Source organism: Hydractinia symbiolongicarpus, chromosome 5 (genome assembly GCF_029227915.1).
Source record: "Hydractinia symbiolongicarpus strain clone_291-10 chromosome 5, HSymV2.1, whole genome shotgun sequence".
In the NCBI taxonomy this organism is placed as follows: domain Eukaryota; kingdom Metazoa; phylum Cnidaria; class Hydrozoa; order Anthoathecata; family Hydractiniidae; genus Hydractinia; species Hydractinia symbiolongicarpus.
The window spans coordinates 27,647,169-27,662,542 of record NC_079879.1 but is presented as its reverse complement, the minus strand read 5'-3'; the positions used below and the strand labels follow the sequence as shown (position 1 = coordinate 27,662,542).

At 32.8% G+C, this 15,374-nt stretch overlaps 1 protein-coding gene across 1 annotated transcript; it reads right to left on the bottom strand.

Annotated features, from left to right (window-relative positions):
- Nucleotides 1–8,072: 8,072 nt before the first annotated feature.
- Nucleotides 8,073–11,534, bottom strand: LOC130646310 (uncharacterized). Its single transcript, XM_057452482.1, has 4 exons — nt 11,457–11,534; nt 10,047–10,199; nt 9,446–9,577; nt 8,073–8,506 (listed from the first exon to the last, which is right to left on the bottom strand). The coding sequence occupies exons 2-4, from the start codon at nt 10,155–10,157 to the stop codon at nt 8,357–8,359; spliced, it is 393 nt and encodes a 130-aa protein (XP_057308465.1). The 5' UTR covers nt 10,158–10,199; nt 11,457–11,534; the 3' UTR covers nt 8,073–8,356.
- Between the last annotated feature and the right edge of the window lie 3,840 nt (nt 11,535–15,374).

Below are 15,374 nucleotides of genomic sequence, written 5' to 3'. Positions count from 1 at the left end.
CACCAAACTTTTTTCATAAAATAGAAGTATATTGACATGTGAACTTTTAGTTTTTAATACACAATAAGTATAAATAGGACATAAGTAAGTATATATACATTGGATGATTACGATGATTTTCTTAGCAAATTGAGTTTTCACAATAACGACATCAACACGTAGAAGAACCCTAACTGGCCAGGGTTAAGTGATATTGAACGAAAAAAAAAGAGACATGCAGTTAATCCTTCTAGATAAGAAAAAGATAACCCTTTCTTGGCATAGTTTTTAAGTCGGGTTTTTTTATCTTTATTTTTTCACTTTAATAAACAAATCGTTTTTTTGACATACAGACTTAGTACAAATAAATTATTTTATCATATCGTCATATACGGATTTTGAGAAAACTATATCGTCCATAACTCACAATTAAAACAATAATAAATATGAAGAAAATAACAAGAAAACAAAGAGGGAATGCGCATTCATTAAACAACCGTCTTTTCAAAACGTGGACATCATTCAACTTAAAATAAAATAAAATAGTATTTAATAATATATCAATAACCAAAATACAACTTCAGTAAGTAAGTAATCAATAATTCTTTCAAAAAAATTTTTATTAACTGCATTAGAAGAGCTTAAATATCTTCGATTCCCCTGAATATTTTAACACTAATTTAGAAACTAATGGCATTGCAGTTCTTTCCTACGATGAAGTTAACATACGAAACCTTCATCAAGTATGCAGCTAAGTATTAAGTCGAAGAACTTCGCCGTTTTATTTTTATTTTTTTGACAACCATATAACCATATAGACCTTTTTTGTCAACCCCCCCTCGTTCTGTTTACATGCTGTTTTTTTAATTCTGTCGTAATAGTTATAGCAACATAAAGAGCGACGTTCCATTCACTTTGTGGGTTTCTTGTAAACAGACTAAGAAATGGCCGTGGCAAAGAAACAAATGAAAATTTACGCAAAACTGCTGTTAATGCGTTCCCATTAAATCTGCAACACAAAAAGTCAAGTATTAACATTAACAGTCTATACGACATAAAAAAGCCTAGTTAAGTATATTTACCGTCTGTGTACGGGTCTGTGATACTCTGATCACTGTAGGTACAGGTTGCTAAAACAAAACAATTGAGTTAGTGATCAACAACAAGCACGTGAAAATTGGTAATAAACAATATGTAAAGACAAGCTGATATTAAGCAGATATGCAAAAGGTAAATATTGGCTATTGAGATTTTAAGCGACGCGCAGCAATGTTGATTGCACGCCATTGAGTTTCAATGGTTAGTATATTTGATTCATGTGCACAGATTGTTTTCAGAAAGCGCAAAAAACAACACCTTTGTTAAAACTTGCGTCCTCACCTCAGTAGTTTATGATTAACCAATCAGGTATAGTGGTTTTGTTAAAGCAACACATAAGTTAGGCAGTACTTAAAACAATCAAAAATTATTGGTCCTCTCCATTGGACTTGTAAAAATTTATGTCTAAATCATTTGAAAACTGATTGTTATTGTTATCTCAAATCTCAATAAACAATGCTGCCCGTTTGTATATTTACTTAAATGTCCAACAGTTGCTTGTAAATATATACCAACGAACATGCTTATTTATTCGAGGCTTCTGAGCGACTCGGTAGTAGACGCAATGCGCCATCCCTCTCCCCCTCTTGTAACTTTCGATACAAATTTGCAATGAAGCTTTGTATAACCATAGTCTTTTATTATCTAGTGATGACTTTTCTGCTAACGTCATCAGTTTTAACACTGGTGTCAAAAACTATAATTGGTGGATCAGTTAGTTAATGTTATTAATTTTTTTTATTAATCATTATGCTCGGGTACTAAATTTTGGAATAGTAAAGAAATTTAGACTATTTGTTTAACTTCATCAAATGTTGCTGCAAAGTAAACTGGCAGGGGCACAATGACTGAAAATTAAAAGGTTCTTTTTTTCGCATTAAAACAAATTCCCCGAAGATGTGCTGGCGATTTGAATTTTTTCCTATATTTGTTTTAGGCTTAATCTATCGCACCAAAAGATATATAAAAGCACACATTGATGTAAGAGCAGGCAAAGCTCACTTACGCCGACTTATACTACTTAGGTAAGTTGAGAATTTGATCAATTTACATTAGATAGAATAATTATAGATTTACTTATAATCATAATATATATACCATATTGTGCGCTTGTGGGTACGTTGTTGCTGACAGTTGTCCTTTAGGACCAGTTAGTCCGTATTGCTCTTCTGGATAAGGATAGTAAATAGGTACAACATACTGTTGTTGTTGCTGTTGCTGTTGTTGTTGTTGTTGTTGTTGTTGTTGTTGTTGTTGTTGTTGTTGTTGTTGTTGTTGTTGTTGTTGTTGTTGTTGTTGTTGTTGTTGTTGTTGTTGTTGTTGTTGTTGTTGTTGTTGTTGTTGTTGTTGTTGTTGTTGTTGTTGTTGTTGTTGTTGTAAGAATTTTGAGGTAGCATTCTAAAGTCGGATAGCTAGCTAGCCTTATCTATTGCTATTCTTTTAAGGTTTCTCTCAGTAATTTTATAAGAGATTTTTATCCTAGCTAACATTATTTATTTTTATTGTATCTTCGCCAATCTGGTTTATATTTACATGGGGTTGCTAGCTAGCTAAACTCTGGCTTAAAAATAAATGTCGCCAAATGCAGTTGACTGCAACAAATGTTTCAAAAAATCTTTTTAAATACAGTTAGGTAGCTAGCTAGCTACACCTTTTTACTGTTATAGTCTTAAAATATTATTTAACTTTGATATTTGATTTTAAAATTTCTACACAAATAATTTTGTATTGACAGGCTTTACGATATGATTTTTTTTGAACTGACAATGAATTTTACAAAGTAATTATTATTTTAAAAGCTAATTATTTTTACGACGCAATGTTTATCCTTACCAATGTTTAACCTTATCAGAAAACAGTTGTCTCACAACATATAAAACATTCACACCAGTTATTTTCCTCGCGTGTGTTACTAGGGTCTGCCTGAGACTTAACATTATAAAGCTTTTCAACTCAGACCGATTTTTTAGTGACGATATTAAAAAGCCTTATAGTCGTAATAAAATATTTTAAAAATGAATTTTAAAATTGAAAGCTTAACCCAGTGAGTCCCACGTTTTTTCCTGCGAACCCCTGTCCACTTTTTTAAACAAAATGACACATTAGGGAAGGTTTATTCATCTGATATACAGTTAGATAGCTTCAATTTTAACCAAAATACAATTGATATTATAACGTCTGATTGCAGCTAGGCTGTGCTTTATTTAAGATGGTGTTTAATTCCAAAACTTTTTCCGCTAAATAAAAATAATGCGTGACTGTTTTAACAATATTCTGGAGCCTGTTTTCAATTGTGAGCGATGCTGTGTGCCATTACAATACAATCAAATTTTATACTTCGCAAAATGAAATTGTCGGAAGACACTTTCAACTTGACGGAATAAAGACAGACCATGCCTGATCAAGTGCATATTTCCACCGGCTAATCAACTAGTTTAACAATAATTATATTCATTATATGAAACTACGTAATTTATATTATTTGCTACCTCGTAAACACTGCTACTGCCAATGACGAATGATCTGAAATGACATCACACATTCCTCAAATATTTATCTTCCCAAGCATTACTGATGATACGCTTGAATTCTATAAATATAACAAAAGTCTATTTCGTATATAAAAAATAAATTTTAATTTGTATGAAAGTTTCTTAGTTTACGATAAAGCCAAAAGTCTGTCGCAAAAAATTGATGTTCATGTCGTTAAACTTGAAAATATGGCTGTTATAAATGTTGGAGGTATTGAAAATGATGCAATAATTACTTTGGGATTAGAAATGACCCAAGATTGTTTTTTCCGTTTAATCTGATCTGTGTTTTATTCCTAGGGCCAATATACTTCTTTAGCAACACCTTAGTAACCAACTGGCAACGGACATACGTCTGTGACATATTAAGATAACTATGTCCGTCTGTCTGTAACAGAGAAATGCTTCTTTTTGCGATATTGTAAAAGATGGCTTTAAAACCTCCCGCATAAAAATGTTCTGTTGGGTAGAACAAATCATGTGATATAATAAAGATTTTCTGTTAGCTGGAAATTTCATTGTATGTCAATTTACTGTGACAATTTTGAAATAAAGGGGAATTTAAATGCTTTGTAGTACTGGACAAATAACGGTGTTTTATTGTTGTCTATCCGTGCTAATTTTAAACTGGGCTTTCATTCTAACAATAGTTTCACCATGCAATATACAATAAAATTAAGCCAATAAAGTTGAAAGCAGAAGGTTTTTAAGCAGAAGATATTTATAGGCGATTGTGAATAGGTGCTTGTGTCGTTAATTTGAATAAAAAACTGCTAATAACACGTTTTAAACAGAATTGACAACAAAACAAAACAGAATATTGTTTGTGGGGAAGTTATGTATACTCTGTGGTCTGAAATTATATAGCATATACTGGTCTTTCCTTTGTCAGAGAGAAGCATAAGCACACAAACACACGGACGTAACTGCCGTATTAAAAATTTGAAAAATTGAAGTATCAAAATTTTTTTACGATAAAATTATTTTTGTTAAACATTTTAAAATATGCGAATAATTTAAACGTTTTAATAAAGTAGACACAATTTTAATAACAATGCTAATTGCCCGTAACTTTGCCTGTGAACTGAATGGTAATAAAGCAAATGAGGGAAAAATTATAAGTTAATGACCCGTAATATTTGTAAAATTAATTTAACACAAGATGAAATAACATAAAAAATAACAATGCTTAATTACCAATGACTTTTGAATCTCCTTTAATTAAAAATCTCGTCGCGTCAATTTTAAATTAAAAATTCGTACTATCATTTACAAAAATTATGAATATGACAATTATTAACATGTGGTTTGCTTTTGTATTATGCCCGACCTTAATGTTGATACAAAACGAACAGAACAAGTGCAGCAGAACCAAATGTGTGCATATTAGAAGCCAACATTTTACTTAGGGAAAAGGTATCCCCTGCCAAAGTGGACAAAAGTCAACATGCATGTATATGCAAGTCTAATTTTGTATATGTAAGGTTAAATTTTTTAAAGATATAAGGTCAACTTTGAATATATAAGGTTAACTTTGTATGTGTAAGGTTAACTTTGTACATGTAAAGTTAAATTTCTTATAAATATAAGATCAACGTTTTTTTTATATCTTTAGCTATAAGGTAACTGCGCAAGGTAACTGCGTGTGACCGGATGTAAATAAAAACAACGTGTAATGTTGACATACTTTGTGAGCACAGCGGTTGAGAGTAAATAATGGAGCAATATAATTAAAATGGCTAACTTGAACCAAGATCAGCAGCGTGTCATTGCACCTTTGGTGCAGGAAGTTCTCAGCTATCCATGGTTCGCAGAATCAGTTAATGAATGTCCAAAACCATCAGTCGAAAGTACTGCAGCTCGTTTCTCCTCCCTAATGAGGAGTCCAGTGCAATTTAAAATAGGAGAAGAAGAAGGGGAAGAGGAAGAGGTGTTTCAGAATGTGTTGTTGATGTTCGAAAAGTCCAACTTTCTTGTGGGGGGATATTTTACCGAAAGACCAAGAGCGATAGTAAAATGGCGCTAAAAAAACAAGGTTTTCTATTTTTTGCACCAATGTTGTTCTGCGGCCTTTAAAAAGCAAAGAAAGTACACCACAGGAAGGCGTTACTGATGCAAAATGTATTTCTTTGTAGTGATGTAGAGAACAACAAATCTTGGAGTGAGCGGGAGGTCATATAGCACTTCAAAGATATTTCCAAGGACAAACTTAACCTTGTTGAAGAAGCGATGGAGGAGATTCAGTAAGTATCTTCAGACATATAAAGGTAACCATTGAAATTTCCAATAACACAAATCTATCTCGAACATTTCTTTTTTTAGCCATATAAGTATGATGACGAATATTGACAATAGTTCATGCTTTTATATGAAAACTGGTGGCTTTTGTCCAACGTGTTCTCTTTAGGCTATCAGTCCTTCTTGGTGTTGGAACAATGTTGCAGTCTCCAGAACCATGTTTGTCTCCAGGACAAACACTGGATGGTTCTAAATTACATCGTTTATTTGGCCAGAAAATAATATGGCTGAGACTCTCCGTAAGAATGTCCTATGTTGACGATGATCAACATAGAATCACAGCGTGTTTACCACATGTAAGTGACATCAATATTTTTGAATAAGTTCGGATCATTTGGAGCTAGTTGTTCATTAATACATGTAACTTCACCGTTACTTATCCAAGATGTTGGATTACGTTTTTATTTTTTTCTAGAATATAGAATTCCGATGATATCTCCGATAAAATGATTCCTGATGGACGGTTTACTGAAAATGGGTGGTAAGTACTTCTATGTCAGGGTGTCCACTCAGTCAGGAGAATCATGGAAGTCGAATGATCAGGAATTTTCGATACGTTGGTAAAATGTCAGGAAAAAATCACTGAAAACTTCACTGATCAGGGATAAGTAAGGAAAATCACTGGTCTCTCAGGCTACTTCAGTTTAAAACTTCAGATATTGTGATTTTACTTTGCACTCCTCGGTATTTAACACGTGATTGATGAATCGATTTACATCTATATATTAATAAGCCAGTTCTGTCTGTGACTTTTGCAAAGTGGATTATATTCTTTACAATTCTCTTTAACAAATTCTATAAAACATCGCCTATAAAATTGTTCTGTAATTTACCAAACTTTAACGTTAAAATAGTATTGACGTCAAAGGAAAGTTAATTAAGATTAGTGAATCCATTACAGTGCACTTAAAACTTTGAGGCCAAATAACTTGGAAGCGAGGTGGTGACGTCAATGATTTTTCACCGCGTGGGTAACTAGGGACCACCTAGGACCAATTTGGGTAAGTTTCCCAAACATAGGTCCCGAAATCCGTTTCGGAATGGACGGGTTGATGACGTCATCAATAAATCTTTAAACCTTAATATCTCTGCAACCGTTTGTCAAAGATACATGGCCCTATACATTTTCTTGATCAGCGTTTCGAGATCTATAAAATGAACGCAACGGGTATACAAATTTCGAAAGAAAATTTTGTTGTTGTTTTATTAGGGACTTTGCTGACGTCAGCAGAAGTTTTAAACCCTTGTATCTCATTAACCATTCATCAAAAGCACGTGATTACATACATTTTCTTGATCAGCCCTTTAAGCTCTACACAATAGAGGCAAAGTAAAAACCAGGTTCAATTTTTTTTTGCAGATGGGTTGCTGATGTCATCGAAATTTAAATGACGCTTCCTTTTTATTTTTGTCTTGCCTAAGTGGATTTTTCCACGGGGACTATCGACTAGTCTATATAATAATACGCCAGTTCCGTCTGTGACTTTTGCAAAGTGGATAAAATTTCTTTGATAAAGTCTATAAAACATCGCTTATAAATTTGTTCTGTAAATTAGCAAACTTTGACGTTAGAGCAATATTAACGTCAAAGGAAAGTATATTAAGATTAGTGAAGCCATTGCATTGCACTTTTAAATTTAAGGCTAAATAACTTGGAAATGGTTGGAAATAACTGACGTCATCTCCTGCGTGGGTAACTAGGGACTACCTGGGACCAATTTGGGTAAGTTTTCCAAACCTGGGTCACCGAATCCGTTTCGGAAGCGACGGGTTAATGACGTCATAAAAAACCTTTAAACCCTAATATCTCTGCATCCGTTTGTCTTAATAAAATTCTTTCATTTTATTCTTTTTGTTTTAATCAAGTAAATATATCAACAAAACATACCTTTTAGCAGATGTTTTATAGGCATTTAAAGAAAATTGCAAGAAATATAATCTACTTTGTATGTATACTTTGTACATCTATAACAAGTAATGCTTATCACAATAATGATTTAAGAAAAGAAAATATGCTACATGTAGATAAACAATATTTCCAATTTTTATAATAAGAAATTTAATACATGCTGCTGCATGTAATTTTATGTACGCAAATACGTAAGCAAATTAAAAATAAAAATAGGGCAATTACAAACATGCATAGAAAATTATGATGACATTATTAAGAGGAGATACTTTAATGACATAACCAAGCCTGTGTCATTCTTGGGTAAAAATTGTATTTTTAATTGTGTAAAAGATAAAGTCGTTTGTTTCGTGTATGTAAGATTAAAAACAAATTCTAAATGACTTTTTAGTTTATATTAGCCCATGTTGTTATAGTATACACGGTAAGGCTCTTGACCATATTGTCAACGTGATTGCACTCCGGACTTTTAAAATGCATTCTCTATAATTCAATATTTCATCATAAGTTGTATCGTAATATTTACATTTAGATACATTTACTAGGCTTTTGGTGTATACATTAACCGCAACACCACTGAAATTGGTATAAGAATGAGACCACATATGATGGCAGCAATGGCGAGTTTCTTAGCAGCATCTGACGCTTTGTAAGCACGTGGAACATCGTTGACAGCAAGTGCCCTATTTACCTAAAAATAACAATGAAACATTACGGAGACAGCTGATATTTATATCGTTTCACTAATTTTTGAGAAAAAATTAACTAAATTTGGTGTTGATAGGAGGTAGAACAAGTATTAATTTCAAGGAATTTAGGCCCACTTTTTCTTATTATAACAATAAACCATATGGGTTTAAGTGCTCACACAAAATTGGGACACCATTCAATTTCAAATCTTTATCTTTTTGGGGGGATCCTAATATCAGAGAAAACTTGGGAACAAGGTAGCACACGAGAAGTGGATTTTTACATGAATGGACATTTTTAATGACTTGATCGATGTACCCAACCTGATTCTAATAGCCCACTTTAAATATAAAGGACAGGAGTATATTAAAACCAGTGGCAATTCTCTTTTTTACTCATCTACCAGGTGTATAGAGAGCTCAGAATCACATTATAAATATACTTAAAATTTGTATGTTTGACAGATATGATTAAGAGCTAAATAATATATTGAAAGAGAAAGAAGGTGAAAAAGCTGCAAGAGATATAACGACATAACGAGATATTATTTCGATTCGCGAAGGGCTGTACAACAGAAAAATTCAAATAAAGCAAAATTGCTTAAGTCAAGTGTTGGTAGGAAATGTGCGCTAAAAAACGTCTGTTAAGTTGATTTACATTGCGTTTTATACGCTCTCACTTACGCGATGTAAATAAATCCAAAAGTTTTGTGTAAATAAATGTGCACCTCTTTTAATTGTTCCATAGTGTTTGTAATAAAAAACAAATATGTTCACAGCAAAGATTTTTTCTTGTAAACATCTGGTCGATGAACAGTCATTTAATGGCATAAAAAAGGCAAAAACTTCTGCAGCTTGGCTCCTGATAGCATCTGCTTTAAAGCTAAATGAAGGCTATATTGACTACAATTAACGAGAACGAAAAAATGCACGATCCTCACCTCGCTGGATTTAATGATAGCTGCAATACCAATTGGACAACAACATAATAAACAAGCTAGCCAAGACAAAACGGCGTAGTTTGGTATAGAAACCGCTTGAACGTTGGGTACATCAAATACTGCAATACTTTGCTAAATACAAAATATGGTAATCAGTGCCAAATAAGTAAGAATTGATTGTGACCAAAATTAGCTGTCTTGTCTCAACAATCGTGGTCATAATATATTGAGACAAAACAGTTAATTTTGAAGTTCGGCGCCACAAGTAATTGCGTTGGTTATTTTTATATTAGATTCACACATTTTGAACTTGTCAATGTGCAAAGTGGATTGTAGTTGTTAAGTAATTGTGCTGCTTTGAAATCATAATCTCAATTGTGTTTTATGGACACATCTTTTGAAGGATTCTATTACTTTAAATTTGAATGATTCTATTAGCTCGTAATTACATAGCGCAGAGAAATATTCTAGCTACATGTAAATTTGTACTTTTTTATATCAGTTGTTACAGAACAGGGTCCACAAGTTACCCCGCACTCTAGCTTTAGTGTGTCAGAAAAGACTTAGTATGTATAGCCTTAATATTGGCTCAAAAAATTACCTGAGTTTGTGGGTATTGCACTATAGGTGGTTGTTGCGGAGGACTGTACTGCTGTTGACCCATTGTGAGTTGTGCTGGTACATGGTATGGTTCTTGTCGAGGATCAGTCATTTCAGTGTAATTTGGTGGGGGTTCGGTGTTTCCTTCAATTTTCTAAGACATTAAATGGACTTTTCTTACCAAATACAGATAGTGACTGGTAGCCTGGTGCTAAAGTGTTCGCCTCCAGTGCGAAATGTCCCGAGCAAGTCTTAAAGCTATAACTTGTTAACGCTAAGCATGAGAATATAATTATTATCTTAGGTGGTGAGCGATTGTTGTGCTTGCACGTCTCCCGTATCTTAGATGGAAGCTTTAAATGGGATGGACAGCCTTCGCAGGACTCTCATTGATAACCAAACAATTATCTCTAAACTTTATTTACATTTAAGCAGATAAACGGATGCTGAAAATACTTTATAGACAAAGATTAAATAAGTTTAATTTTAAGGTAGAATTTCTTTACAAGTTGTTTTACTAGCGCGCCTGAATCTTTTGAAATCTTCACGATGCATCAATTGCTAGAAGTCAGCTCTAGTAGGTATAACTGGCAATAACAATATATTTTCAAATTGTTAAGGAAAAAAAAATTTAGTGATAATACACACAGTAAATCGTAAATTTTTCAAAATTCAACAAAAATTTTTTGTTAAAATGTATGATTATCGAACTCTCCTGTGATTCACGTTGACTGTTACCATATTACCACATTTTTCTAAACACCACTGCGTATAGCACGAGGTAGGGCGATTTATAGCAGTGCTTACTAAGTATTTCCTTACATACAGAATGCACAAGACTTGGCACATTTTTTGACTATTTTAAAACGTTCCCAACAAGGCATTATCTGGCGAATTTTACGCAGTCGGCATAGCTAACAGGTCTACCTTATCGGTAAAAAAAGTTGACTCAATAAAGAAATAGGGATTAATAACTTATGAACATTTGATGGTATTCAAACATTTGGCATGGCATTACCATCAGTTGGAATTTCAGTAGCCATTGATTTTAATAGATTTTGTTGCAGTTAGCTTAGTATTTTATCAAAGAATTATAATCTATTCCAGTTATTAAAGTCACGGCTATAGCAAGACTTTAGCATTTCAAATATTTTTTGAATTCCCGTGTAAATTAAGGACATGGAAAATAATAAAAATCAGTGCAAGCAATTCATTTAAAAATAAAATTAGAGATCAATATTTAAAAAACATTTAGAATATACTTTTACGTTGAAAAAGCAAATTTCAAAACCATTTCGTCATTACTGAAGTTTGCGTTGGCAGAGAGGAGGAAAAATTAATCGAAATAATAAAACAAAGACATAAATAAAAGCAGAGAAAAGAGAGTATCGATAGTAAATGTCATACATACTGTTTTATATGTCTGTTATAGATTAGTTGCTTCTTTGGAATATTTCAGCAAATGCGTTGTAGATATAAATAATTTAATTTTATAGAAGCCGCTATGTCGTAATCGTTTTACATCGTCATTATATTTTTAAATTTCCGTGTAAAAAATGAAGAAAATTCCCTGGGGTAGTTTTTCAAAATTATGGAAAAATTATTACACATTTCCTTTTCGAATCTTAATGCGTCCTAAGTTTTCATGTTGTAATTGTTTAAACTTCCGTGTAAAACAATCAAGAAAATTCCCTGGGGTAGTTTTTCAAAATTATGGGAAATTACTGCATGGTAATTAATTACTGTTGGTACATTTCCTTTTCTGAATGTAAATGCTACCTACAATGAAGAAGATTTACAATGAATGAAGGTTAAGAAAAAATGTTATCTTAGGTCGCCATGTTTTAGCGGAGCATATATTTAAAGATCCATGCAAGTCCTATTTATTCTGTTGCATTTCTTTATTCAATACTTTTCACACCCACCAGTTTGTGTAAATTCTAAGTAACGAGTGATCGTAATGCAACTATTTTCTTTAGAGAAAATGCACAAATTGCTGTTTATTTTGATAAGAACATCATGTCAGCTTTTAGTTTATCGTTATACATAGTGTTATACAATAAGTTATTCAATACATATTTATGACTTGACCACCATTTCCGTCACTATCGCAATTACATGCACGTACGTGCTGTTCCTGAAAGCTTATCTCTTACTTAAAAAACAAGTTAATTTTATTGAAAATAAAAAATATTTATTTCTTTTCCAGAGTTTTCATTAATTATGTGAAATTATGACTTCATCAAGTACCTCTAAAATGTATAACTGATATTACGATTCATAACAAGAAGTCTGGTAGCTTATACAATTTCCGCTATCCGCGAATTTCACGGGACTAGGTGTACAGTCCTTATGTAGGGGTGCAGGGTCTATGCTTTTAGGTCTGCAATAATTAGTAAATAAGTAAGATTTGAAAAATATATTTCATTACGATTAGTAAAATTTATAATAAAATTTGTCCGGTTAGAAGTGTAATTACAGTTACCACAAAACGTTACTGTGCGATGATGCCGTCACACGCAAGAACAAAAATGGCGTCATTGTACTAGACAAGAACAAAGCAATCAGTCAAGTATAAATTATTTTTATGTCCATTTAATGAATCTGTACCTAATTTAGGTAAAAAAAAACAAGAAAAATTGATATTTGTAATTCTTGTTCAAAGTTGTACAAGAAAAGTAAAATTTTCTTGAAGTAAAAATGAAAAATGAAGCGGTTTAACAATGACTATTTAGGGTTTAATAGGTACAAAAAGGTTAAACTTCTGCAGTTTGGCAAAGACCATCAGAGCATCAGACCATTAGACCATCAGAGGGCGTTAAAGGGCGGTGGTCCTGTTGGTTGGCGCTCCAAAAAGTTGTGTTTGTCGCTCTAAAGAGCAATTAAGCCTCTTCGAGGCTATTTTACTTTAGTCAAAAGAAATTCCTACATTCGCCCCTGATCATCATTGTCTAATTTTCTAACATGCTTTAGACCTTTGGTAATTGGCACAGGTCAGTTTGTCATGTGTTTTAATATTGTTTAAAATTTACGATCAAAATTAATCAGTTAGACTATTGATTAAATCAAAATTATACTTTTGTTTAATTTACCTTTGCCGTCATTAAGAAATTATATATGGCGTGACTGAAGTGACAGAATTAAGAATTAAAACAACACTAAAAATGTAAAAAAAGCTTTTTTACGAGAAAAAAGGTTTTCAAATATATATAAAAAAAGGAGAAAATTTTTTCTTTCGCATTTTTCTTTTTCTTTTTTAGTTAAAAAAAAAATCTTTTTTTATATATTTTTTTTCTCTTTCTGTGGGACCTGTCAAACAATCAAAATTGTCACAAGGAACAAAATTGTGACATGTAACAACAATTCGAATATGGAATTTAGCATCCATGTACTTGGAGTACTTGCAATTGATTGTATACCAGAAGGTATTAAATCACTATAAAATAATAGAAAAAAACCACCGAAACATTGTCGTCCATGTGATACAAAATCAATGCTTACATCAGTCCTAGAGCTGTGAGTGATGCGGTTGGCAGACCAAAGTATGAAGTGTCAAAATTGAAGTCATTAGCTTAGGAAAGATAGAACAAAGCACTCCGTCGTCGTCATAAACAACTTGATTTATCTTTTGGCGAAGCAGAATATTCAAACAATTATTTATTAAAAACTCGATGAAATAGTTCAAGAAGGGCTGCCAATAACTAAACGTAATTTTCATTTTCGAAGGAAAAAAAGGCAGAATTGAACAACATGCTTTCCTTCATTTAAAAAGGAAGATTCAAAATAATATGATTTTCTTGCAGTGGAATGACTTTGAGAACATACTTAGCCCTAAAAAGTCTAAATATCAAATTTTTGTGATGTGCTTTGTTTTAACACATAATTATTTTTTTAGGGAGCCTAAACGTAAAAACATGACAAAAATTTTTTTTATTTTCTCAAGCAAACAGTGACAAATACTAGTAGGGCATGTGCTGATTGAAATATCAAGTTTCGTGAATAAGAACAAGGATAATTTCATAATAGTTACGGTCACAGAAAAAAGAAGACGGGAAGTCGGATTTCTTGTATCCGTGAAATACGATTGTTATACATAGTGCAAAATATTACACACCATCCGGATAAACTATCTGAGTTCATCACTAACATATTGCCGCACGTAGTGTAGTGGGTTCGTCTGCGGCTCCCAGTTCTGGGGACCGCGGATCGAATCCCACTCACTGTTTGGCAGTGTGTTAGTGTTGAACAAAGTAGTTCTTCTTCAATCTTTCAAGTTCTAAAAAGTGAAAATAGCCAAATACAGTTAGTTGCAAATCTTATTTTTAAATAATCGTTAAAATTGCTAATTGTTTTTTGGATGGGATAATGACGGGCCGTTTTCTTTGTTTTTCTTTAAGCTGATGCTTTATTTTCCACCTGAAAGGTAATGGACCCGAAATGCTGTATCGTTGTGGGCACTTCATTGTTTTTGCGTACATATTTAAAAGGAAAAGATAAAATTGTTTTTAAACTTTTTCCCAAAAAGGTAATTCATCTTTCTTTATGGTCAAAGCCTTATCTGTTCATTCATTGTCATTAAATAATATAGATATTATGATGTCATAAACAAGCGAGTTTATTCTAGGCTACGCTTCGACAACCACAGCTGCCATCGACGGGTAATGATCATCATCATCTTTGTATGTTTATTATTTCAAAATATAATTAGAGGATCGAAATTACCAAACAGATTACCGCAATTAAAGTAGTTAACTTTTTCACGTATCTTTCCTGTTTTCTAAAATACGATGGCCCACAAGGGTCACAGTGCGAGAATTTTTTATACACTGCGCGAGAATTCTAAAATGTGCGAGAATTTTCTGTTACACTGCGCGAGAAATCTAACTGTTGTGCGCGAGAATTTCGAAACTGTGCGCGAGAATTTGAATTTGTGTTAGAAAGTTTCTTATGAAAATCAAATTTATGCTATTTTACAGACCTTGGTCTGAAGTTTATCTGCAGTATCCTGGAACCGAGGTTGAACTCCACCACAGCGCCTCCCATACCATTTATGGAGGATTTATTTAGGTATCTCGGGGTGAGAGCAAAGTTGTTCTGTTTGTTTTCCAAATTCAAAATGGATTCTGTACTCAGACGTTTAGTGAGGGAAGAAGTTAAGGAAGAAGTCAGGAAAGAGGTGAAAGAAGAAATTGAAAGAAGTATTTTGTCAAAACAAGACCAAGACCAAGCTTGTAATGGAGAATCCAGTGATATCAAGAACGAACAGAAGAGACATGGAAACATCACTACCAGATTGAACACTTTGTTGACAAAGATAACCAAAAAAAGT

Excerpts from the sequence above, each read along its gene's own strand:
- LOC130646310 (XM_057452482.1), bottom strand. The coding sequence starts at position 10,157 with ATGACTGATCCTCGACAAGAACCATACCATGTACCAGCACAACTCACA. Across the intron at positions 9,578-10,046 it reads TGCAATACCCACAAACTCAG|CAAAGTATTGCAGTATTTGA; the intron begins GTAATTTTTTGA and ends TTTTGTATTTAG. Across the intron at positions 8,507-9,445 it reads CTATCATTAAATCCAGCGAG|GTAAATAGGGCACTTGCTGT; the intron begins GTGAGGATCGTG and ends TGTTATTTTTAG.